The sequence below is a fragment of the Rattus norvegicus genome, chromosome 1 (assembly GCF_036323735.1).
Source record: "Rattus norvegicus strain BN/NHsdMcwi chromosome 1, GRCr8, whole genome shotgun sequence".
Taxonomy (NCBI): domain Eukaryota; kingdom Metazoa; phylum Chordata; class Mammalia; order Rodentia; family Muridae; genus Rattus; species Rattus norvegicus.
Window position 1 is genome coordinate 10897116 of NC_086019.1, and position 25587 is coordinate 10922702.

The 25587-nt window shown below is 39.2% G+C and overlaps 2 protein-coding genes and 1 long non-coding RNA gene across 8 annotated transcripts in view; 1 reads left to right on the forward strand and 2 right to left on the reverse strand.

Moving 5' to 3' along the window:
- The window catches only part of Vta1 (vesicle trafficking 1), a 47799-nt gene extending 44150 nt beyond the window's left edge, over positions 1-3649 (reverse strand). For 2 of the 3 annotated variants that reach the window (NM_001025640.2, NM_001398685.1), the window contains exon 1: positions 3483-3620. In NM_001025640.2, coding sequence (NP_001020811.1) covers positions 3483-3515 — 33 coding nt within the window. In that variant the 5' untranslated portion in view covers positions 3516-3620. Of the gene's footprint in view, positions 1-3482 lie in introns of all 3 variants that reach the window. The other variant, XR_010064556.1, reaches the window with a different exon arrangement.
- Positions 3650-3681: 32 nt separating this feature from the next.
- LOC103690921 (uncharacterized) overlaps positions 3682-25587 on the forward strand; it is a 38701-nt gene continuing 16795 nt past the window's right edge. The window contains exons 1-5 of one of the 3 annotated variants that reach the window (XR_010058836.1): positions 3682-3808; positions 10282-10383; positions 12873-13088; positions 13389-13444; positions 13624-13856. This is a non-coding gene — a long non-coding RNA (uncharacterized LOC103690921). Of the gene's footprint in view, positions 3809-10281; positions 10384-12872; positions 13857-25587 lie in introns of those variants that run through there. The other 2 variants (XR_005497217.2, XR_010058835.1) reach the window with 2 other exon arrangements.
- Gje1 (gap junction protein, epsilon 1) lies at positions 8775-14685 on the reverse strand. 2 transcript variants are annotated; one of them, XM_063273748.1, is made up of 7 exons: positions 14207-14685; positions 14019-14104; positions 12763-12965; positions 12175-12279; positions 11086-11335; positions 10215-10397; positions 8775-9806 (listed from the first exon to the last, which is right to left on the reverse strand). In XM_063273748.1, the coding sequence occupies exons 5-7, from the start codon at positions 11122-11124 to the stop codon at positions 9411-9413; spliced, it is 618 nt and encodes a 205-aa protein (XP_063129818.1). In that variant the 5' UTR covers positions 11125-11335; positions 12175-12279; positions 12763-12965; positions 14019-14104; positions 14207-14685; the 3' UTR covers positions 8775-9410. The 2 variants fall into 2 exon arrangements, with proteins under 2 accessions (XP_063129818.1, NP_001184021.1); NM_001197092.2 differs by lacking the exons at positions 12175-12279; positions 12763-12965; positions 14019-14104; positions 14207-14685 and having other exon boundaries at positions 11086-11190.

The following is a 25587-nucleotide window of genomic DNA, read 5'->3' on the forward strand; positions in this document are numbered from 1 at the left end:
TTGGAGGAAAACTAGAGTCACAAAGGCTTTGTATGAAAAACTCAGAACAAGACAAGACAAAACTTATGAGATTCACTCTTAGAATAGACCTATTTTTCAATTATCATGAATTCATTATTTTGCCATGACAATGTTAAATAGTCCAAGCAAGTAAACAATAAATACCCTAGGATTTATTGTAGCTAAAGAAGGACAAAAATAAACTACTATTTTAGCATTAACTTCTGATTTCAAAGAACAAAAGGACAAGCAACCTAGAAATGTAAGACTACTAAGGTAACAACAAAACAAAACAAGAGAATTCCTCTTAAGTCCAGGAATCACTCTTTTGTTTTTAATTACTCAAGAATAAATACAACACACATAACGTATTTTAAATTTCATATTCTTAGAAACTCCTAATAATAATGGTACTAGGAATCCAAATCAATACATAGTTTCATTTCATAAGGATTTTATACACAGAGACAAAAGATATTTTTTGTGTGTATATCTGTATCCTTCTGCAGGCATATATGGAGGTAGGGAACAAAGATGGGAGTTTTGCTCTGTTGCTTTCCACCTCATTTTCTGAGACAAGATCTGTCATTGAACCTGGAGTTTATCCTGATTGGCTGGGTCATAGGGCAGAAAGCTCCTGGTATCCATCTGTCCAGTTTCCCAGACTTTCATGCTCTATCATGCTATCTTTTATGCAAGTTGTCAGAGGTCTGAACTCAGTTCTCGTGTGTGCATAGTAAGGACTTCACATACTGAGCAATCTTTCCGGCACCCATCTCCCTAGCATGGGAGGAAAATGTATATATTTCAATAGTCTGAAGCATGAGACAATTCTTCAGTGTGATTTTTTTTACCTGTGCCATAATGTTGACATTAATAACCTTTTGAATTTTAGAGCAGATAGGGTGTGTGGGAAGGAATGTAACTTAAAAGGTTTAAAGATGAACTCAGTACTAAGAAAATATCGAAAATGGGCAGATTTGAAAAACAAAAACAAAACAAAAAATATCCAGAAATAAAAAATAAAAGTTGACATCAATTTAATAGCTATATTAAACAACAGATACGTAGAAGTTAAGAAAAGGCTTTGAGGAATTACAAAGCATATCACAAATGAACTGTATAAGAGAATTAAGAGAAGACAGTTCAGGGGAAAAGGATACACACATGTAATAGAAACTTCACAATAGGAGTCATAAACAGCACCAACAACATACGTTTCCATGGTTGATAAGAGATCCATTTACAGTCTTAAGAAACAAAATTCCAAGTGAAGACACAAAAGAAATCAAAGCCTAGCAAACTAGAAACTGACACGACTTATATCAAGCATTTTGGAAAAAGGATTTCTTGAAGAAAAACCAGACTGTGAACTGGGAGAAAACAGCTGCAATACATGCAACAAAGGGTTAGTATGTATTATTAGCAAATGATATTTCAATAGAATCTTGGGCAAAGGCAACAAAAGGCAGTTCTAAAGGAAAGCACATGCTTAATTAACACATGAATAGATGCTGAACCTCATAAGACTCAGGGAATTGCAAATATGACTTCAAAGATACAGCATCCACAGCCACCAAAATTAGCAAAAATTAAAAACTTCAGTAACATCAAATGTGAGTACATTCATACCTTCCTATCATTCCTTAAAACTCTGCATGGATATTATGCAGGTCTTATAACAAAAACAGCATTACAGCCAAATCAACTTTGTCATTAAAATGCCCATTCGTGACTCTATGGAGAAGGGATTCCACTGAAACAGAAATACCCATAAAAACCAGATGACAACAGGGGAAAAGGTCCTTACCAGGAAAGGGTGAGGACAAGAGTAGACTCGAATTTCAAGTTCACCTAGGAGGGGGAGCTGTAAGGCTCAATTTTAGGGGACTGTCATGAGAAGCACTTCTCTCTTTTTGTGTTTTGTTTTAAACAAAGAAAACGGGGACCAAGCTTAGGACAAAGGGCAAGAATGAACATAAAGACATAGGAAGAAAAAGACCCTGGGTAGTCACAAAGATGCACAGTAATAGGTACATGAATAAGGATTAGCTTAGAGGGAAACAAAGGGCCCTGGCTCAAAGAAAAGTCAGTTTCTTTGTTCTATACCAATTTCTCTCTGACTCTATACTCCCCATCCTAACTCCTCCTCTTTTAAAGCTGCCTCTGGACTTTCACTTTTACTCCTTCTTATAAGGTATATTCTTGGCAAATTGTGCACAAAGGTCTGGCTTCAACTGTCAACTGAGCAATGTTTTTCTGAACACAGGAGAATGAGGTCCTCTCTATGCTACTGTGGTACTCCTGTTCCCCTTCCTGACTGAGTTTATATGATGCACGAGTACAGTCCAAGCACCCTCCTCCTCTCAGTAGTCCTACAAAGTGCTTAGGAAGGCTTGGCAATAGGTAAAAGGGCTCAATAACTACCTGCTGTATGGCTTTGTTTGAGGAACTTAGAGCAAGCATGGTGGAAACAACACCCTCACGCTCTTTATGAAAATGGGCTATAGTCACCTTGTGGCTTGCAGAAGAGGTGACAATTCAGATCTTAAATCACGTGGAGTATGGCAATTATTGGTGGAGGGAGGATATCCTTGCATACGTGAGAAATGAGGTACATGCTGAGAAGGGAAGGGTTGACTTTGTCCAGATTTCTACTAACAATGTCTTTACAATGCCCATAAGAGGGGACACATCATATTGAGTTTCTCTATTCTGTAAGTTGTTTAGAAACTCAGAGGTAGCACTGCCATTTCTTGCAACAAAGATATGAATATAATATTCAAAATATAATTTACATAAAATCACTAGTCCTACCCACTTCATCAACTCTAAACGTCTGAATGGAGTTCAGCCTGTTCCCTCTTCAGCGGCACAGCATTATTATAATACATCTCAAATTAAATATTTTTATTAAACTTCTTAACTTTCAGGATAGCTAAAGGATGACTGAAAATTCTTATTGGTGATAACGAGGTGTACAGAAAACAAATTAAAAAAAAAGTCAAATTCAAACTTTCAGTAGTAGACACTGTCCACTGAACTGTTTATGGGTTTTGGAACAAACCTGAAAGCTGTCGAGAGATTAATGTCCGGTTTTTGTTATGTTTTCTATTAGTCTCCCTTCCTACTCATCTCTGGGAAACCTACAAGCGTTTCACCCCATCTCAAAGGCTCGACTGTCGAGGTTATCATTCCCAGAAGACAGATAGCTTTGGTGTACACACAGAAAAGCCGGGGTGGGGTGGGGGGCGTGTGCAGAGTACCCAGGAGTGGCTGGAGTCAATCCCAAGGCATTTAGCAGGAAAGGTGAGGGACCGGGGACGGGGGTGGGGGCACTCTGGTTCTTGGGGTTTCCCGGGGCGAGCCAGAGGTCAAGGCTCAGGTCTAAAGCCAGGGGGCGGAGCGGGCCTCAAAAACGGAGGGAGACGCGGGGCTCGGGGAGTAACCGTGCGGGAGGGCGGCGACTCGGAGAGACTCACAGTAGTAGGCCACCACAGGATCTCGCTTGTCATGCTCCTGCGCCGTTCTCAAATGGTGCTGTATGCTCTTAAACTGCGCGGGCAGCGGCGGCAGCGGGGCCAGCGCAGCCATCTCCACTCCCGGAAGCGCCACTTCCTACTAGCGGGTCACAGACACTTCCGCTTCCGCCTTCTAGCGCGGCAATACCCACCCACACTTCCGTTGCCGAGATGCTTGTCTGCGACGGATGCCCGAAAGAGACAAACTTTGCTGCCTGGCTCAAGGCAGTTTAAATGTGAAGAACGTGAGTCTTCTATGTTGCACACTCCTCCAGCGCTCTCTGCTGGTAAGAGGAAGATAGCGCTTTTTAATTTTAACTTTTATTTTTGTTTGTTTGTTTTCATGGAACAAAAGGCAAAAAGAGGAAAGGGGAAAATAAGAACGTAAAGGACATTGACTGGGAGAAAGGAAAACTCCCCCTCCCCTCTCTTTTTCTCGTGTGTGTGTGTGTGTGTGTGTGTGTGTGTGTGTGTGTGTGTGTGTGTGTGTGTTTTGTTGGAAACATTCTAGGCAAGCAGTATATACCACTAAGCTACCTTTTCAACTTTTAATTTTTCCTTCCTTCCTTCCTTCCTTCCTTCCTTCCTTCCTCCCTCCCTCCCTCCCTCCCTCCTTTTTTTTTTTTTTTTTTCTATGAGACTGAGTCCCACAAAGTTGTCAAAACAGGTTTTGGACTTGTCAAAACCCTTTCCCCAGGGCTTCCCAGTTAGTAGAGATTACAGTCGTTTTGCTTATAGATGGCGCACAGTGGGTTTTGGGGGATGGGGGTGGGGAAGGTGTCATTAATTTTAATAGAACAAATGATCACAAAATAAAATTTTATACACTCACACACAAAAAAGTATACATTGTAGCCTTTCTAGAAACTGTAGAGAGATATTGGAAACATATATGTAAAGGAAATTGGAATTGGAAGCCACCATTGCTTTTAGTTTAGGAGTTTTAGATTCGTATATGAGAAATACTTTGAATACTATATTAAAATTTGCATGTTGAAATATTGGACTAAATAGGCAGTCCTTTTCAAACATGAAAGCTAAACATAATGTGAACTAATACAAATCAAATACTTTCTCTGATCTAGCTCGTGTATGTTTTAGTGAACCAAATTGATTCATGGAGGAAGATGATGAACTTTAGGGAAGTGTTAGTCTATCTTAATACTTGACAAGATAGAGTCCTGGAGATTCAGCACTTCCGACTCATGGTATTTTAATATAATTTTAATATTAATAAATATATATTATATTTCCTCCTCTCCATTCCATAGTATCATTTCATTTAAACTTTTCTTTCCTTGCCAATATTGGTTTATAATGTTCCTTTGCCTTATGTGGTTTCCCACCAGAGTAATACTGGTATCACTGAAAGAACTTGGTAATGTCACTTCCCTTTTTATTCATGGAACAGTTTGAGAAGTATTGATGTAGGCTCTTCCATAAAAATTCACTAGAATTCAGTAGTGTCAGGAGTGGTGGTACACACCTTTAACCCCAGCATTCTGGAGGCAGAGGTAAGTGGATCTCTGGGGTCTGGGAAAATATGACCCATGGAGGGAATTCCAAGACAGCCAGGGCTACAAAGAAAAACCTGTCTTGGGGGAGTGAAAGGGCATCCACTAGTAAACACTACTAGTCCTATTATTTATTTATCTATTTATTTATTTGTTCTATCTTTGTGGAAAGACTTTTAAAAAATTGCTTCATTTTCATTTTCATTCCTGGTTATAAACCTTTTAACGTTGTCTAATTTATGTCTAATTTTGGTAAGTTATATAAGTCTCGAAAATTTCCTTTAGATTTTTCAGTTGCTTTCTTTGAATATAAGTTTCTGAAATATTCTCTAATGACTCTGAATTTCATTAGATTCTTCTCTAATAACCTGTTTTACATCTCTAATTCTGGTTTCTCTCTTGGTTAATTTTGTTGGAAGTTTATTAATCTGGTGTATCTTTTCAAAGAACAACATTCTTCTGAACTGATATAATGGTTCTCTTGTAGCCTCTGGTTCTTAGTTTCTGCCCTGTCCTCCATGCCTGCTTCTTTGGGATTTTTCCCTGGTATGTTTAAAGGATGCTCCTAGGTTATTGAGTAGTGATCTCCTTGAATTTTTTTTTTTTTAATGTGAGTACTTAGAGCTTTATACTTTCCACTATATAGTTTCACACTTTCTAATAGCTACTGTCTTCTCTGTGGCTCAGAGTTCTGGTAAGTTGCGCTGTGGTTGTCACTTGATCCTAGAGATTAAAGTTTCTTCCTTGTTTCTTTAATGACTCACTGTTCCTTCTAGAGTGCATTGTCCAGGCTTTACATATTTGTGGTTGTTTCTAGTTTTATTCCATGGTCTCACAAGATACTACAAATTATTTCAATTCTCTTGTATTTACTTAGACTCACTTTACGACATATAATATGTCCTATGATAGAAAAAATTATGCAGGATGAGTAGAAGAATGTATATTTTGTATACACTGGGTAGAATTTCTTGTAGCTATCTATTAATTCTGACTGGTCCGTGATGGAGATTAAGTCTGAATTTTCTTTGCTTATTTCTACTTTGGATGGATTTTCTGAAACTAAAATTAGGGTATTGATATCTGGGGTATTGATCATCTCAGCAGACATCTGAACTTTAATGCACATTACTGTTTAATTTATGAAACCAGAGGCTCAAATGTTCAGTGAATGCATTGATACATTGTTAAATCATTATTGACGAGTATGTAGCAATCGTCTTTGTTAATTTTTACTTGAAGACTCTAACACCTGATTTGCCTCTATTTACTTAGTGGTTATGCTAATCCTCTTCGAGTTTCAGTCTCTATGTGATTTTGCCAGAGATGTGTTAGGTAATTTTTATCCCCCCCCCCCCCCCCCGTTTGTAATGGTGCCTTTTGTTTGTTTGTTTGCTTGCTAGTTTTGTTTGGCTTGCTGTACTGAAATAATGAATTTTTCCCCTGTAGAAAATTTATTCTATCACTTGCTTTCAGTTGTGTTTCCATACGAAATTTAGAAACTGCCTGCAGATATTTACAATAATTTGCCGAGATTACACTGAACTCATTTGTGTCAGTATCAGAAATTCTTAGTGATTAAAGGTCACCACCTCAGTCACAATGGCGGCGTGATCTTTTTGTTTTATAAATTTCTTTCAGGATTGCTACATTGTTTTTATTGTACCTGCCTAGCAAATATTGTGTGATTTTTCCCCCATGTGTTTTCTGTGATTATTCTAAAAGGCCATACTTCTACAAATTTAAATATTTTGTTGCTGATTTTTATTGCTACAGTGTTTTCTTGAGGCAATTCACTATTCTTGTAGTTTTTTTTAAATGTTTTAGGATTTTGTATGTGCTGCTGTATGAATAAAGATGATTTCCAAGTTGCATACCTCTGTATCTGTTATTTTGGTCTTATTAAATTTATTGAAGAAATCATTCAACATATACACTTTTGTTGTTGTTGTTGTTTGCTTTAACAAACTACAGTTCAAATTAAGCCAAACTAGTAAAAGTGGAAATTTTTCTCTTTGTTCAAATCATGAGGAAAATTTTTCATTCTTCCAATACCATGTGGTATTTCCATAAATTCATATATCTATCTATCTATCTATCTATCTATCTATCTATCTATCTATCTATCCATCCATCTATCTATCTACTCAAATTTAGGTAATCCTCATATTAAGTGAAAAGTTTGATTTTGTTTATTTCATCAGAAATGACTGTTCAGTATAATCAAATACTTTTATTGGCATCTGCTAAGATGGTTATGTGGTTTCTTCCTTTATTCATTTAATATAGTTCAGTCACATCAATTGCCTTTTAAGTGTTAAGAAATAGTCTCTCATTTCCAGGATAAACCCAACCTTGTACATGCTAGCTGGGTTACATTTACTAATATATTTTTGCTAGGACTTTTGATATCAAAGTTATGATACAAACATTAAGCTGCTCTAATTTAAAAAAAAAGAAATATTTTCCACTCATTCCAACACGATCTTGCCTGAGAAACTAGGAGGCTCCTTTTTCTTCTTTCCTAAAGAGATTTTGCAGTGTTCTCTCTTCCTTAAACATTTGATGATTTCCACCAGAGAGGCCCTCTGGATGTGGAGTTTTCTTTATGAAAAGGGTTTGAATTTGAAATTTTTTAAATAGACTTAAGAATATTTCTAAATTTATATGTTTCAAAGACTCTTCATCCCATCAAGTTTATTGTTACATTACTCATATACTCTTATGATCACGTTACGATCACTTTTTGTTATTATAAGGCTGACTTCCTTTACTTTATCATCTAAACCTGTGTAACTGGAAGCTTCCTAGTTTTGCCAAGCTTCCTTTAACGAGTTTCCTCTTAACTCTCACCTTCATCTTTCTATGTGTTGTGTGTTTAGTTTCACTCTCATCTCACTTAATCGTTTTTAACTAGTTGTTTTGCTAATTTGTTGAAGTGAGAAGGTAAAAATATTTACAATTTTTAGTGACATAATATAGATTTTTTTCATAGGCTGCCAAACACTGTTTTAATTCTTTAAACAAATTTCAGTAAATTCTGTTTTCAGTATCATTTGGTTATTGTAATTTTTAATTTCTGATGCCATGTTTTCCTTATTCCACATTCCATGGATTATTATAAATTTATTTTGATTTTTTTGAAATCTTTAGACTTTTGCAAAACACCTTATTTTTTTGTTTTATTTACAGTTTTCTCTCATTATGACTCTGTAGATATATCATTGGACAACAGAATGTGACTCCCTTTGGGTACCAATTCTTACTTTTAAATTTGACCTAGCAATGTAGTGCATATTAAATAGTTGGTCCCGAGTAACTATTTGTTTAGGAAAACAAAGTTGGATTTTCTTCTGTGCTTTTATGTGGAGCTAACACAATGGTTTTAAAAGCCTAATGAAGAATTTTTAATATCAAGTATAAGGTAGACAGTGCTCAATAAAAATTCCAAAACTTCAGTACCTGACTCTGTGCGGTTCCCTACCAAAGTGCTAGCTAGCATAAAACAGCAGGACATAACGAATTTTAAAAGATGTAAGGTGAGGATGATTGTCGATAATACAGGCAAGTAGAAAGGGGTGCTCTGATTTTCCATAGTATTGCCTATGACACGCTCTCAAAACTAAGGAGGAACTATAGTTTCATGGAAACAAAATTTTCATTTCAATACTTTTTAATATGGAAGTTAATTGTTGCAGGGCAGGTGGGCACAACAAAAACAAGGAAGCCATCCACAGTGTTATTTGTAACAAGTCTAATTTATTTGGTAACTATCCCCATAATCATTTAATATTGATTTCAGCAAAACAATATGGGTTTAATACTTAAAAAAAATCAATTGCTCATCTTCTTTGAGTTAGTGATTAAACTCTATGACTCTCAATTCCTTCATATTTTGTGTTTAAAGGTACGTTTTACGGAAATGCAAAAATAATTATGTCCAAGTTAAAGGTGCATGAGTCGGTGTATAAGGAAAGACCTGGACTCTGGTTTGGTTTTGTGACTTAGGGCACATAAACAACATCTCTGAACATCAATTTTCCAGTCTTTAACTGACACAAGAAGTCTTTTAGGCCACAAATAATGTGATCACTTAAATGTGTTGTATATGAGAGAAGCCTATAAATTTAGCATTTAAAAATGAGCTATCATTAGGCTTACATGTCCATTATTATATAATAAATTATAAAATTCCAATAGGAGGAAATGTTTGCTCTAAAACACCTAGTTCAGAACTTGACATCCCGTTCTCTAGTATACACAAATGACAGACACACTGAGGTTTAAAGAACATATGGGGTTGAAGTACCCGATCAGAAAACCAAATATAAACGACTCATGGGAACCATGGCATGATAATAAGCAGTCAACCCTGTCACCGTTTAAAGAGGAAACATGACCTTCTAAATATGATCTCAAAAATCTCAGCAACACATAACACCATGGTAATCACAGTAAACGTGTACATTGCGATGAGGAAGATAGTCTTTTCGAAGTGTTCTGGAACCATGCATTTTAGAGTATTTATTTTTTGACCGAGAGATTCAGCATCGCACAAGTATACAGGCTTCACTTGGAAGCCAAAGAGGTGAATCTGAAGCCAAAAGGCTGACACCTCCAGGCTGATTCTTAGCAAGGCCGAGAGGATGTAAATCACGGTGTACGTGGGCTTCTGGAGAATGCACTCTTGATTGATGCTTTTACATGCCGCGTAAAGGTGGAAAATAGCTCCAGGGAGCAGGACAATCACGAGCTGTAATGCCCAGAACACCTAAAGCATATCAGAACTGTTTCAGTCAAATCAAATAAGCAACAACCAAAAGGATACATGAAAAAGTCACGGATTCACCAAGGCCTAATTTAAAAACTGCACATTTTTGCAAATATCTTATAAACAATGAAATACAATGATTTTTAGATTGCAGATTTTTAGAACTTTGAACATACGGCAGTTGGAAATCATATTTTTATCATCACTGCTTATCTGTTGAAGAAATGGTAAATTACTTGATTATAATAGCTGCCTTGATGCCTTTATGGCAACAGATAGTAGAATATTGGATTTGGGAGAAAATTCCAAGTTCAGACAATTAAAAAAGCAATCCAGTTCTCAAAACTGGAGAAGAAGAAAATACGAGTGTTGGGGAGTCAGTGTTTGTGCGCAAGCCAGAAAACTTACCTGAGGGGTTATTGGCCTGAACTGATTGTAACAGAACAGATTTATCTCTCTTTTGTCTGGGTCACAGCTGAAGTGCAGAGCCTCGTTCCCATAGACAGCAAAGCCCAACACTCCAAGGAAGAACATCCGCACTGAGCCGAAGAAGAGAGTGTGGAACTGGCCGATCACGGTGGGAGGTTTAACCTGTTGTTTTTGAAGTGGTGAAATTGGTTGGAAACAAACATTTAAAAGGGGGCAATTGGAAGGGTGTATTCACGATCGCATTTTAAAATGAATTTTAAAAGTGTTGAGATCTGAGAAGTTTTTTTAGCGAGATAGAAGACTCTTTGAGATGGTCAAGTTCACTGTGAAGCCCTCCTTAGGGCCTTGTTATTCCACTTCACTCATAAATTTATAAAGGACAGAAGGCAAATAGGGATCTATTGCCAGTCAGATGGTTAAGTTTAGAAACGCTTTAAACAACTTTGAATGTGATAAACACTTCCCCTTCTTGTAATCCCTTCGAAATAAAACCAAAAATATCTTAGAATGTCTGATTTCCTCTTTCAGAAGATTAAATGACAGATACAACATTCAACTTAGAACACTTGCTATCATAATGACAGAATGACATTTATTTAGTTTTGGCAAGTTTTCTTTTCATGCTTTATATTGAACTAAGAGTGTGAGCGACGTTAATGCGTCAATGGAGGAATGCACCTCCAAAGTGAAATCTGCCCATCATTTTAAATTTAGACTATTTTACAGCACATGGTTGTTATTTTATTTTCTTTGTAAATGCACAGTAAATATATTCATCACCATACATGCCAGTGGGGTTAAAATATACAAACAAAAACACACGCAATTGATTTTCTTGTTGGCTACTTACACATCCTTCATAGAAGTTCTTGATGTAGTTTAGAGACATCTTTCAGGAGATGTTATCTTGGCATCCCCGTGGGCTGTCGTTGAACTATGCTGTCAGATGGCTTCTACCAGGATCAAACTTTTTCGTTCTCTCTTGACTTGTACGACAGAAATCACTTACCTCTGCAAATTTCTCTCCCCTCCTCCTTTTCCTTTCTTTTCTTTTTCCCATCACAGATCTCTGGGGCCCTAGTCAACTTTCCTATCTCCATCTCAAAACAAAACAAAAACAAAGAAACAAAAGCAGAGGGCACGTGGTCAGTCTAATAATCCCTTGGCTTGCAAGATCAGCAAAGCCCGCCAGTCAGCCAGGAGTGCTAGCAAAGCAGGCCAGCAGACAGACGCCCTGAGCATCCAGGGGGCCCTGCGGTCTCTTGAGAATTGCTTAGATGTAAATCGGCACACCGAGTGCTTTGGAGCGGTACGCGGTGTGTCCTAAAGAGCAAGGAGGTAGTTCCGATATTTTCTGGTTGACTTCCACAACATATGGCTAACGTCTAGGAGGGCTAAGAAGTTGGAAACGGAGGCTCGTGATAATTACCCCAATCCTGAATGACCAGCGTGTTGTTATATTTATCTTTTTGCTGAGTACTTGCGAGAGATGTGGGCAAAGACGCAATTAGGTTCTCTACCCTAAGGATTCACGTGTAGGATGAAAATCAACATAAGACTAGGGTCTAGCTTAAACCATAACAATCTATCTTTTCCTTTTGTTCTTTAACAGACACACTGTCCACTAGATACTGTTATTGGTGCTAAGGTACAGCGTGGACCTAGACAGAAAAATAATTACTTCTATCTAAACTGACTGCTGTTTTGTTCTTCTAGAGCACACAGCCTCAGATGTGTTTTCTTTACTCATCTTTCTTTCTCTTGTAATAGTCTGAAGATGAACTCTAGGCTGGTTTGTTTTGTTTTGAACAATGGAAAAATGACATTATATAGAATTGTAACCAATGCGCAAAGACAGTTACATTCTTGAGTTGTTTTAATAGGAGCAACCAAAATGAACCACTTGAAGATGGGTTAGAAAATTAGCTCCCATTCTTACCTCTTCAGATTAAAAAAATGGGCATATTTTAAATCCTTCCTAGAAAGAGAAGCATAACAGCCCTTACAGTTCTTTTTGTGAAGGAAATCCTGCTTTGGATTCTATCTGTGGACAAGAATAAATGATAATGTTTTGTTAAACATGTATACAGTTTCATCTGTGAATCACTGCCACCCCTGTATGGGCTGCTGGCTCACAAGGAGGAAAGTCCTGACCTATGAGTGTTATATATTTACTCTTACCTTTCAGAGGGATGTTAAACTCACCAGGTAAGAGCACTTTTTGGGAGAGGGACCTCACACATATGACATTTAGTAGGATTGTTTATTATTTATTATTGGTAGGATCGTCTGGGTTTATTTACATGCAGGTTCTTAAAAATACAGGCTAAGTAGTGCCTAGGCACCTGCTTGCTTACTGCATTTCCTACTGATGCATTAAGTAATGCAAGCTATGATAACCCAGATGTGAGAAATGGCTTCTCCTGTTTCATCTTAAGTCATAGGACAGAGGTACGGGTACTAAAATAAGGAAAAAATTATGCCCAAATTCATACTCTATTATAAATATTCTACCACAGATACTCACATCGCTTTTACTCTTATCAATATTATGCCAGGAGGCTAAACATCTCGTCTAATAACAGACTTGAGCCATTATGCCTGGATGTGGTTTAGATATTACTCTTCTTGTTCTAGAGTCTGAAGATACGGAGAGAAATGTCTTCTTCTGCTCACCATCCACAGAGAGCTCTGAAGCAGACCTGTGAGCTCTCGATTCTTGCTCCCGAGCTGAAAGAGCAGGACACAGCTATCACTGTTGCACAACGAGTTTGAAATTCACGTGGGAAAATATTGCCAGCTGGAGACTTTATTGCTTAACAGAAAGGGTTCCCAGATCCACAGCCAGCTACGGTTTGTAGCTCTTCAATGGCCTATAACTCTGTGCTCTGTTCTTGACTGAAAGCATCTTCCCTCTTTTATTAGGAAAACAGTGGTTGTGTTAGAAGCCGAATGGTTTCCTTAACTGCAGCCCGCCAGGAGAAACCAGGGAGCAAATAGTCTTATAATTTGAAGAAGATCTAGCTCTTTAACCCATACTAGCAATTCTTTAGATACTGCAGTCTTAAAAAAAAGTTACTTCTTTTATGTATATGAATTTTTTCTGCACATATACATGTGTATGACATGCACGCCTGGCACCCACCCACACAGGTCAGAAATGATGTCAGACCCTTCAGAACTGGACATAGACTGCTGTTAGCCATCATGTGAGTATTGAGAAGGGAAACCAGGTTCTCTACAAGAGTAACAAGGACTCTAAACTGCTAAACCATCTCTCCGTCTTCTACTGTTACACACTTAATTCCTGCCCTCCTCCTCCCTGTTTCTGTGTATCTGTGTGTCAGATTTAATACACTTAGCTAACTTTTTCTTTTGTTTTTATAAGACATGGTTTTCCCACATAGCCTTGGCTGTCTTGGAACTTGCTCAGTAGACAAGGATGGCCGCAGCCTCACAGAGATCTGCTTACCTAGGCTTCTGGAGTCCTGGGATTAAAGGTGTGTGCCACCACCGCCTGGCGTATGCTTAGCTTTTTATTAAGTCGTATAACATCTTAAATCCTTACTTTTCTGCCTTTATATGTATTTGCTAGTTTGTGGAATAAACTTTTTATGAGACCATGCTTTGAAGATTCTTAGCAACCTTTCATCTAACTGACATGACCATTACTCATACTTTAAGTACCTATGAAATCGCATGCAAGAACACTATAATGTAATTAATCATCAATTTGAATTCTATCCCAAATCTCTTTCTTATAATAGCCATTTTTTTACTAACCAGGAAGAGTAAGGGTGAAAGTATTCTAGCACAGCAAGTCCTGACTCCAAAGTTTGCTTCCAGAGACAGTAGTGAAAGCTTAGATGCTAAATCATGGAGAAAGAAGGGAGAAAATGTCACAGACTTTCTTGCTTTCTTCTATGCAATATTAGGCGAGCACTAAGGAGCCCAGTAGCTGGAGGTCCTACCAATGTTTGCAGTGTTCCCACTTCAGAGTCTGATTTCACTGTAAGGATGCAAAGCAGAGGAAAGACTGAGCCAATCATCACACATACCCAGGGAGGATCTGCAACAAATGAAGACACTGCATAAAGAAATGCCTCAATGGGAAGAGAATGTATGTATAACCAGGGCTAGAAATAAAACCAGGGCTAGAAATAAAAATCATCGTGAGTAAGTTATAGTATGTAAAACCAGGGCTAGAAATAAAAATCATCGTGAGTAAGTTAACCCAAGCCCAGGAGGACAAATATTATTTGTATTTGCTTATATGTAGATATTGGCTGTTAAGTCAGTTATAGCCAAGTTGCAATCCATGGAACCACACACAGAGGTTAGGTATAGAGTAAGACACTTGATGCAGGGCTGGGAGAGATAAAAATTTCTGAGACAAGGATTAGAATTGGAAGATAGTTATAGATGATTGGGGGTGTGTGACTGGAATAGGGAGATCAAGTTGGCATGGGGAGGGAAACGAGGGAGGGAATACAAGGAGAGACAGCTAAAATTAAGGGCCATATGAGGGATAGTATGGGAATGTAATACAGTCAAAGCTTTGTAAAATACACACACACACACACACACACACACACACACACACACACACATTTATAAATATGCATGCGATCTAAATGAAATCATCAATTATTGGAGTGGGGGGAACTCCAACTGGCCATGTCTTATCACCAAATGAAGCTCTTAGTTCTAATGCACTTGTTAGACAAAGGGATCCCATGGGAGACCCAAACAAACCAGGCTGTTGCTAAGAGTATAGGTTACTCTCCACAAACCATGGCAGTGACCCATTGCTAATGCCAATACCTATACAACTCATTGGATGTGGAACAGTTAACCTCCTGCCTACACAGAGCCTTTACCTCCTCATGCTTGCAGCATTGGTACAAGAAGGTAGTCTGCACACCACCAAAAGAGAGACATAACCACCAACGCATCAATAAACCCTTGGATCCACAGTGGTGGTGAGCCTGCAAGATTTGCTAACTAGTGCAATGGGTCACAAAGCTTGTGGGAGTAACCAGTGTCTAATTTGACTTAATACCTATTCCTTGAGATGCAAAGCATACCTGATACTGCTTGTTTGGTGATCAAGAACTTAAAACTAGATAGCTCAGAGAGCCAGGGTAAATCCATATCCTATTGTTCTAAAACAAACAAACAAACAAACAAACAAACAAACAAACAAACAAAGCAATCGAATGACACTTAAGACATGCTGCTGTACTCATAGATCACTGCCTTACTCAACCATCATTAGAGAAGCTTCCTCCTGTAGCAAGTGGGAATGAGTATACAGATCCATAGCAAGACATTAGTCAGAAATTGAGAGACCTTAGGATTAAAGGGAATTTCTACCTCAAATCTCTCCCCTCATGGCTCAAGGAACTCTGCAGGGAAGGAGCCTGAAATGGTTTAAAAACCATAGGGGATAAAGGGCACTAAGAAAACAAGGCCCTCTAAGTCACCATGACAGTGAATGTTACGAACTCAGTGAGGCAGCACTCTTAGAACGGGGCCTGCAGGAGTCTGTTCCAGATGTGGCTTTAGAACTGAAAGAAGTGAATGCACGTCCCTATCTGTAACCCAGGAGTGATTTTCAACTGACAGCCACTTTTTTCCCCCATCTTTATTAACTTGAGTGTTTCCTACTTATATTTCGATTGTTATTCCCCTTCCTGGTTTCCTGGGCCAACATCCCCCTAACCCTTCCCCCTCCCCTTCTATATGTTCCCCTCCCCATCCTCCCCCCAACAATCACGTTCACGGGGGGTTCAGTCTTGGCAGGACCAAGGGCTTCCCCTTCCACTGGTGCTCTTACTAGGATATTCATTGCTACCTATGAGGTTGGAGCCCAGGGTCAGCCCATGTATAGTTTTTGGGTAGTGGCTTAGGCCCTGGAAGCTCTGGTTGCTTGGCATTGTTGTTCATATGGGGTATCGAGCCCCTTCAAGCTCTTCCAGTCCTTTCTAAGATTCCTTCAACGGGGGTCCTATTCTCAGTTCAGTGGTTTGCTGCTGGCATTTGCATATGTATTTGCTGTATTCTGGCTGTGTCTCTCAGGAGTGATCTACATCCGGTTCCTGTCGGCCTGCACTTCTTTGCTTCATCCATCTTATCTAATTGGGTGGACAGTCACTTTTAAATGAAAATTTAGCTTTTTCTGAGGGAATCTCACTTGGGGAAACAAACTACTCCTAGGGTTACGTAGGCTTTCATTCCCAGTACTACATTGCTAACAGGAAATGAACCTGATGTTAGTGGAGGTTCTTTGTTTTATAATCCTTGTGGGTCCTTTTTGAAAAACATCATCTATATGACATCTATATATTATTTATTGAAAGAGCCAGAGTTTGGGATCAATCTAAGGCCAGTGGGAGAATTCCGCCACAAACCTGAGAGCATAAAGACTCCTCCCTTCAAGGGAGGGCAGGGCTAGCTTAGTTCTTGGAGCAACTGCAAGCCAAGCTGTCAGACTTCCCAGCCACTTATGACTCCCAACCGATTCCCACCCTTGACCCCTAACCATCTCCCCTTGGAAAGTCCAGAATAGTCCACTGATCCTGAGTCACGTTGCCTCATCAATAGTACCCTGCCTAGTTACCATTGTTTGAATTCTGCCCCAATTGTTTGCAAGGTCTATAACTCCCTGTTAGAGTTTGCTCAGGGTCATCTCCCCTTGAAGTGGGAGGGCTCCGGCATGTTGGAATTAAACTCCTCTTGCTATTGCATCTATCAGCGCCTCCGTGAGTCTCATTCAAGAGGTCCTGGAAGAGATTCAACTCGGACCTCACATTATCTGTATATCTGCCTGCCTGCCTGCCTGCCTGCCTGCCTGCCTGCCTGCCTGCCTATCTATCTATCTATCTATCTATCTATCTATCTATCTATCTATCTATCTATCTATCTATCGTCTATGCCTTTGTATAAATATTTTAGTATAGTGGTTCTATTGGTTTCCTGTGTGTGCAAATAAGTGAGTTTTTGTGTCTATGCCTGTTTCTTGTGCCTTCCTTTGGGCTCTTTTCTGTTTTGTTCAATTCCAATATATTTGTTTTTGTTTTATTATTATCCCTTATGTTTTTATTATTATCCCTTAGGAGCCTTTTTATTTTCTTATGAGAGACAGAAAGGATGCATCCAGGTGGGAGGGGCAGTTGGGAGGAACTGCAAAGTTTAGAGAGAGGGGACCTGTAATCACTACACATCATGTGAGAAAGTAAGCTATTTTCAGTAAAAGTAAAAATTATATAAAAAGAAAATTACAAAATACCAATGAAGGAATTAAAAATGTTGGAGATAAATGAAGGTAACTTATACTTAGGTACTATAATAATTAATAATGCTTAGATAACCCATAAACCAAGTTGGTGTACAGATTCTGTGTAAAAATATGGAAATGTGAGGCCAAGCCCACTAAATACCAAAGCAGTCCATAGCAAGAGAAACACAGCTAGATACAGTACATTCCTTGATTTGAAAATGTATTCAAAGCATTAATAGTCAGAAGAGCCGTGTGAATTGGAATTAAAAATATAACAGAGACCAGTGGGCCAGAGCATGGAAGTGGGTTTTACGCATGTCAATCTTCAATATGGATGCCAAGCAAATACAGGGTAGGGACAGTAGTCTTCACTGAGTAAGAAACTTGGATACCACACACGGAAGGAAGTAGATAGGAACCTTCTCTCAGAGAAAAACACAACCTTACGATGGGTGGTGTAGAGAGCGGCGCGGCGAAACAAAGATGGCGCCGACATCCAGCCTTGTCTGGATATAAACGACTTACTGCGCATGTGCAGGCTTGTCCCCTTGCTAGGGCTCCCTCTAGTGGTGAACAGCGGTACTGCACATGTGCGGTTTATTCACCAGGTGTTAGTTGACCGTTAATATGCTAATGAGGTGATTCATTCTCCGCCAATCCCTGGAGGACAAGTAGTGGGGTGATCCAAGCCCCACCAATCCCTGAGAGATAATTAGCATACTGCTGTCTATATAAGCCGAGCGATTTTGCTGCTCGGGGTCCCTGTTCAGAAGAGCTGTAACACTGAGAAGAGCTGTAACACTGAGAAGAGCTGTAACACTGAGAAGAGCTGTAACACTGAGAAGAGCTGTAACACTGAGAAGAGCTGTAACACTGAGAAGAGCTGTAACACTGAGAAGAGCTGTAACACTGAGAAGAGCTGTAACACAGTAAAGGCTTGCTCGCAGAAGAATCCTGTTGCCGCGCGTCGTTCTTGCTGGCGGGACATTGGGCGCGCGACAGGGTGGAAGACTTTAAATGAAACTGTGACATTGCCGGAAGACAGCAGAAGAAAAGCTTCCTGACATTGTTTTGGTCACAAATTTTTGGATGCAACATTAAAAACAAGCAAGAGAAGTAAAACCAGAAAGTGGTAACACACCAGAGTGACATCTCTACAACAGAGGAGTCAATCAGTTAAACTAAAGCATAACCTGTAGGGTGGAAACGCACTCATCTTATGTGTTAATCAAGGGTTAATCAAGAATGCATAGCTCAGTGACTGATAACCAAATTGCCAGATCCCTGGATTAAAGGATGGATAAAGAACTACATAAACATGTATCAAAAGAGAACACAAATGGCCAAAGGACACATGAAAAGGTGCCCAACATTCCCCACGATCACGGAACCACAAGCTGAAACTGGACTAATATTATCTCACACTTCTCAGAATGGTTACGATGTCAGCAAACGTGTGGAGAAAGGGGACCCCCCTATTTATTATGATGGGCTTGTACACTCAGGCAGCAATTACAGAAAAGGGTATGAATGCCTTTAAAAAACAACTGCTGTAATGATTCACAATCTCAGGATACTTCCTAACAAGTGAGATTAATAGCTTGTACAATCCTCTGCCTGCCAATGTTCACAATAACCAAGATGTGGAGCAGCTTAATGGCCATTATAAAAGTATCTGTATTGCTCTGTCTCTCTCATTCTCTCTCTCTCTACACACACACACACACACACACACGCAGTGCACACGCACACGCACGCACACACACACACAAGCCAAATGAAAATTATTCATATTTTAAAGGAATGAAAAACCCTGTCACATGGTACCATATGGATAATAATAGAGGGTTTACATTGAGTAACGTAAGTAAGCTTCCAACTGGACACAGGATGATAAATACTCTTGTATATGAAATTTCATGTGTTCAAATATATAGAAATATATAGAAAGAGTAGCATGGTGGCCGCCAATGGGGGCACATGAACTCCCGTGGGGAGAAAGACTACAGTGTCTGTTCTGCAAAATTAACAAGGTGACTTAATAGCAATGTAGTTACAGACAAACATGCTGAGATCAAACACTTGTAACAGGGTAACTTGTTAGCACACATCAATCATATAGGTAGACATGGATACACTAGTAAGCCTCACTATGATTAGCAATATATGTAATTATGAAAATATCATGCTATTCACCTTAAGTAAATACAATTGGTTCCCATATTCCTTACAAAGCCTGAAGATAAAAATGAAGTTGTTACATGTTTCCCTTTCTACCCATGTTTGTGTGTGTGTGTGTGTGTGTGTGTGTGTGTTCTTGTGCTTATCTTGTATTTTTTTCATTCATTCAGTAGTCATTGAGCACTTACAACATCAGCTGCTATGCTAGGTGTTTGGAGTGTCCTTGAATTGTCCTTGAATTCAAAAACCATATGAGGATAAAAGAATGTGAGGTTCAGGGATGGAGAGATGGCGAAGTGGTTAAGAACAACTTGCCACTCACCCAAAAGACCCCAGTTCACTTCCTAGGACCCAACCCAAGCACCAGGGAATCACTGAATGCATGTGGTGCACATATACAGTAAAAGCAAAACACTGACACACATAACAAAAAATCTTAAATGAGGAATGGATGGCTATGTATATATTGGTGTGTGTGTGTGTGTGTGTGTGTGTGTGTGTGTGTGTGTGTGTATTTAAAAACATGCTGAGGGTTTACTTAAAATGGGACATGATTTGTATTTAATCTTTCAGAATATGGTCATGAGTTATCAGGGAAAATTTTGTACCTAGCAAAGAAGGGGAGATAATCTCAATATAAATTTCCTCTCTAACACTTTTTGACTTTCAGTATTTGCATTGTGTCCCGGTAATTTACATTTCCCCTCGCATGATAGCCAGTGACGGTTGAATCGGGTAGAATAGAGATCAATTTAGCTACTCACAATAGTGTGGTTCCCAGAAGGACAGCTGAGATAAGGCAAGCTGGATAGCTGCCTAGATTCATAAATCATGGTCCTTAACCAACTCATATCTCACAGAAATCTCTGACCTGCCAAAATTGGGTTTGTCTTTCTACATGAATAATTTATATTTTCTGGAATATAATTGGGGATGGCTTAGTGGAAGGGCCAATAACCAGCAATGTTATTTTGGGTAACTGATTTAACCTTTTGAGGTACACCTCCATTTCTCCAATAGGAAGGGACTGAAAACTACAGTCTAAAGTAATTTCACAGTTCTGTGGTTTTATGAGCCTAAGTATTACCATACTTGTGATGACTGCTCAACTTTCGAGATTTATGGACAGTTACTTGTTTGGTACCAATAGCTTCTTGTTCTAAGACTGGAATGGAAGGTCCTCTTTCCTATAATTCTGGGGGGGGGGGTGTCGTATTTTGACTATTCTTGGACTGCCCGATTTCTACTTTCCTAACACATGCAACTCTTCCTTTTTGGATACCTCACGACTATGATCCACATACATCTAGAAGACCCAAGTCCATAGCTTTTCCCTGCTTTTGCCTGTTGAATCGTCAGGAATTTTTTGTTTTTAAAATGGACAAGGCAACTCTTAAGAGAGATGCGGATTAGCGTAGTAAGTTATGTACGGCCTTGAATGGTATCTGTCAGATACATACTTGGTTTCTCAATAAACAACACTTTCCCTACCATTCAGGAGGTGATTCCTCATTCTATCAAGCTTAGCAGGAGTTATGCCAAGTAGTCTTGAGACCTCTGTCCTTGAAAGTAGATTACTGGGTATGGTGGGAGGGGATGGATTTTTAGAGGGTGGGTCTGGGAGGACAAGGACACATCTCTGCAATTCTTTCTGTCTCAGGCACACTTGCTTGGTTTTCTACTATGTTACAGCACAGTGTAGGCCCTTGCAAAGCCAGAGTCATTCTTTTACCAAGCTTGCAGTCTTATGAGCTAAATATATTGCAATTTAGGTAATTCGTGGCACATCTGTCTACATCTTCCACTCTAGGGTCCTGAAACCACAGACAGAACCTGGGTCTAAGTCCTTGTCTGCTTACCTCTGTAGGGGAAGTGGTACCTGGGAGAATGGAGCCGAATGAGGCAGACTCAAGTCTCACGCAATAGCCAACTTTATTCTGAGCATCTGACTTATGCTCTGTGGGTTAGGAGGAGGCACATGAGTAAAATGTACAATCACAAGGGCAAGCTACCTGTGGTCAGGCAAGCTGCATGAGGCAAAACAATGTGTTTTCTCATAGAGTCCTATAAACAAATAACCACAGGCAGTCGAAATGACCAATCTGAAGCAAGCTCATCTCATTTACTGTGGCAGGGAGAAGCACGGAAGCACATTCCAAGAACAACTTCGTGGCTCGAAGAAGCTGAGTCAATAGACTCTTGTTCTCTTGGAGTTTTCTCACAAGCACTCAGAATTTTTCTTTCACAGTTCCACTCTTGGACCATGGTCCTACATTTTTTTATACTGTGATATTTTTTAAACAGTTTCTAAATGTAATGTCTGTGAAGAAATTTAAAGTCAGGCATAGAAAGAGGGTTTTTTTTTTAAATGTAATAACTTATAACCAATTAGACAATGTAGCAAGATCTTTTGATAAAAGTTCTGCGATGTGCTTATTATTTCTCTCAAATTATGTAGAGTACTCAGTGCTCTTTCCATGAGATAATTCAGCACCTAGATGATGGGATGAGTCGCAGGAAACAATTCAGGCATGAGCGTTAGTGTTAGGTGTCTCTGTCTGAGTTATTCTGAGCCTAAGCACCGCAATACTGGCACAATAGTCGATCCAGCAGAGACAGTTGCTAAGTGACTGATGTAAAGTTAGCACACACAGGGAAGGCACACAGATGAAAGGATGATTGACGCGCCGAGCAGGAAGCGATGAGGCAAGAGAGATCTCATCACGCTGCTCCGGGTGCTTCACGGTTTAAAACCTACAAATTGTTTCCTTTTGGAGTTTTCCGTGTAATAGCCCTGGACAGTGGTTAACCAAAGGAAACAGAAAGTGTGAGGAATAAAGTCTCCGAAGCAGGAAGCGATGTGCTCCATCAGAGGAACAGAAAATGAGGACCGTAACCGATCCTTATATTTTCAGTATCTTTTTTTTTTTTTTTCCTCCGGGAGCTGGGGACCGAACCCAGGGCCTTGCGCTTCCTAGGCAAGCGCTCTACCACTGAGCTAAATCCCCAACCCCGGCTTTTCAGTATCTTTTATCTCAAAGAGTTAACACGTAGGTTCTGCAGTTGGAATTTTTTTCATTCTAGACATATTTCTAGGAAGAGATCAACAGGGCAGTGCCATATCCTTTGTGAACACGGGTTTTATTGTAGCATTGTTTGTTTGTATGTTTGTTTGTTTGTTTTCTCTGGTTGTTCTTTGGTATAAAATGAGAGCCAAATCATTGTGGCAGCAATTCAGTGGTCCACGAAAGTGAAGTTCTTACCATATGGGCCATAAAGCAAAAGTGTGTGGGCTTTTCAGAATGAGTCATGCACTAGAAGCCAAATTTAGGACTTAAAACAATTCTTTCTTTCTTTTTTCTAGCAATTATGACAATATCTTTTCTCTTCTCGTTTAAACAGACAGAACACGTTTTATCAGCTCTTTTAATATATTCTCTGCTTTCATGTTTTTTTTTTTTTTACCACTAGGTCTGTTCTTGTGATTGATTTTTATCGTTATTAATTACGTGTTGTAGCTCTTAATAAACCTGGTGATTTTTAACTGATTGCCTGGCTTTGCAAATGTTATTTTGTTGGCTGTTGAACTTTATAGTCTTCTTTTAAATATGATTATAATTTGTTCTGGCATGCAGCTATATTACTAGATTCTGATACATAGTTTCGAGGATTGGTTTAAACACTGTTAAGGCGCGTTTAGATTTGCTTTTAGTGTGGAAAATTTAGACTCACAACTAAAGTAGAATTCTACTGAGGATAGTCACTCAAGAATCAGGGTTGGGCATAAATCCTGAGATGTACATAGTTAATGCAATTCAGTCGGTGTTCAAATACCATAGTGTGTATTTAATCTTATGGGGACACTGTTATATGAATGGCCCATAATTGACCCAAATGTAGTTTTCAGTGCATGAATGTATTCCACAAAGCACATCCTGAATTATGAAGTATTTCCTTTCTGAGAATACAAACTGTTTCAGGGCACAAACTACTTTTACTTCTTTGTGTTTCAAATATTTCGGTTTTTATTTTGGGGAAAGGACATTGCTACTTAGCAACCTAGGCTTCTGTAAGTTTGTAATCTTCCTTTGGCTTCCCTGAGTGCCAGGACAATAAGTATTTGCCTGCCTGCCTGCCTGCCTGCCTGCCTGCCTGTCTGTCTGTCTGTTTGTCTACCCATCCATCTGTCTGTCTATCCATCCGTCTGTCCATCCATCCTTCTATCCATCCGTCTGTCTGTCCATCCTTCTATCCATCTGTCTGTCCATCCATCTATCCATCCGTCTGCCTGTCTATCTGTCCATCCATCCGTATATCCATCTGTCTGTCTGTCTGTCCGTCTGTCTGTCTGTCTGTGTGGTAGTAGGAGTTAGAACTTAGACCAGTTCTTTCTCAGGTTTGGGTAGCTTTTTGTCATCTATGAGACCACTCCTCAGCAGAAGCTTCAAGCATCCCTGTTTGCAGGTCTCCAGAGTTCCTTCTGCTTCGTTGCCACCCCTGCTGTATTAATTTTGGCAAGCCAGGCATCTTCCCATCCCCCTAACCTGACCTTCTCTTTCTCAGTTCATGGAGATGCCTAGGCTCTGCTGGGTTTCCTGTTCCTGGAAGAGCTTGGAAACAGATGGACAAGAGTCGATGTATTCACAGTTTGCTTGTTTGTTTCTTCTCTTTCAGTGAAGTTCTGCACTGTTTATTTTATAAGGACTTGGAATCTTTCGCAGTGATAGTAACAGAAGGCTGTTGTTTGTTGGTGGTGGAATACCCTAGTTTTGAAAGCAAAACACCCAATTTATAGCACTACAGTTCTCCCCCAACAGAGAACCCTTCAAACGAATTTTGTGGTTCTAAGTATTCTAACAAAATAAGATTGTTGAGCATATGATCATAGGACAAATCTAATGCAGTGTAAAGAGATCTGTTATACAGCAGGTGAGACAGAGATCTACAATGAGGAGTTTGACAGAGGTCCATGTAAGTGGGAAGGAGGTACACTCTCAGTATTATGCCAAGCTGTGGAGTTGGTTTGTTTTTGTTTTTGTTTTTGTTTTGTTGTTGTTGAAAAGACCAATTCTTTTAGTTCTGACTGTTTGAGTGTTATTGTCTATTTTGGTATGTACTGTTTTTTTTTCCTCTAAGAAAGAATTGAGATTTTATTGGAGGACCAGGGCAAAGATGTTTCAATTACCTCATGATTAGAATTTTACTGTGTTTACTTCAGTATACTTGTTGTTTGAGGTGGGACATGACTGTACCATAGGGCATGGATGAAGGTTACAAGAAACTTTGCTGATGTTGATTCTCTATGTTCGCTATGTGAGTCCTGAAGATTGAGCACAGGTTACTGTTTAGTATTTTCCCCATTGTGTTAGATACAATTAGCCCCTCACTCGTGGGATGCTAAGCTGACATCCAAGACAGTCAATCTCCTGTATTTCAATATCTGACTATTTTCAAATTATACTGAAAACATCATATTCTATTTATTCCTGGGTTTCAGCTTATAATCTGCAACAGGAAAAATTGATTGATGTACCTCCTAGGGCTTCTATTAAGGTTGAATGAGGTAGTCTGTGTCAAGTGTTTGCTTTCATATGTGAATGTAAGTACCTGATTAGAAAAGAAGTTCTACTGTTGATTTCTTGTGATCACTACTTGAAAGTTGGTCATTTCCCAATGTGATTTGGAGATTAAAGCTTTTAAGTGCATGTTACGTCTAGAGTCTTTGTTGTTGTTGTTGGGCAAAACCAGAAAAATTTATCCAGTCATCACGATTTGGATCATTTCTCAGGATTAGTAAACACCAAGCAAAACCCAAACCAGCTAAGATTATGTCTTATGAGGGTCATGTGGTCCAATGTGGTAAAGGGTCCTCTACGTCCACACTATCCC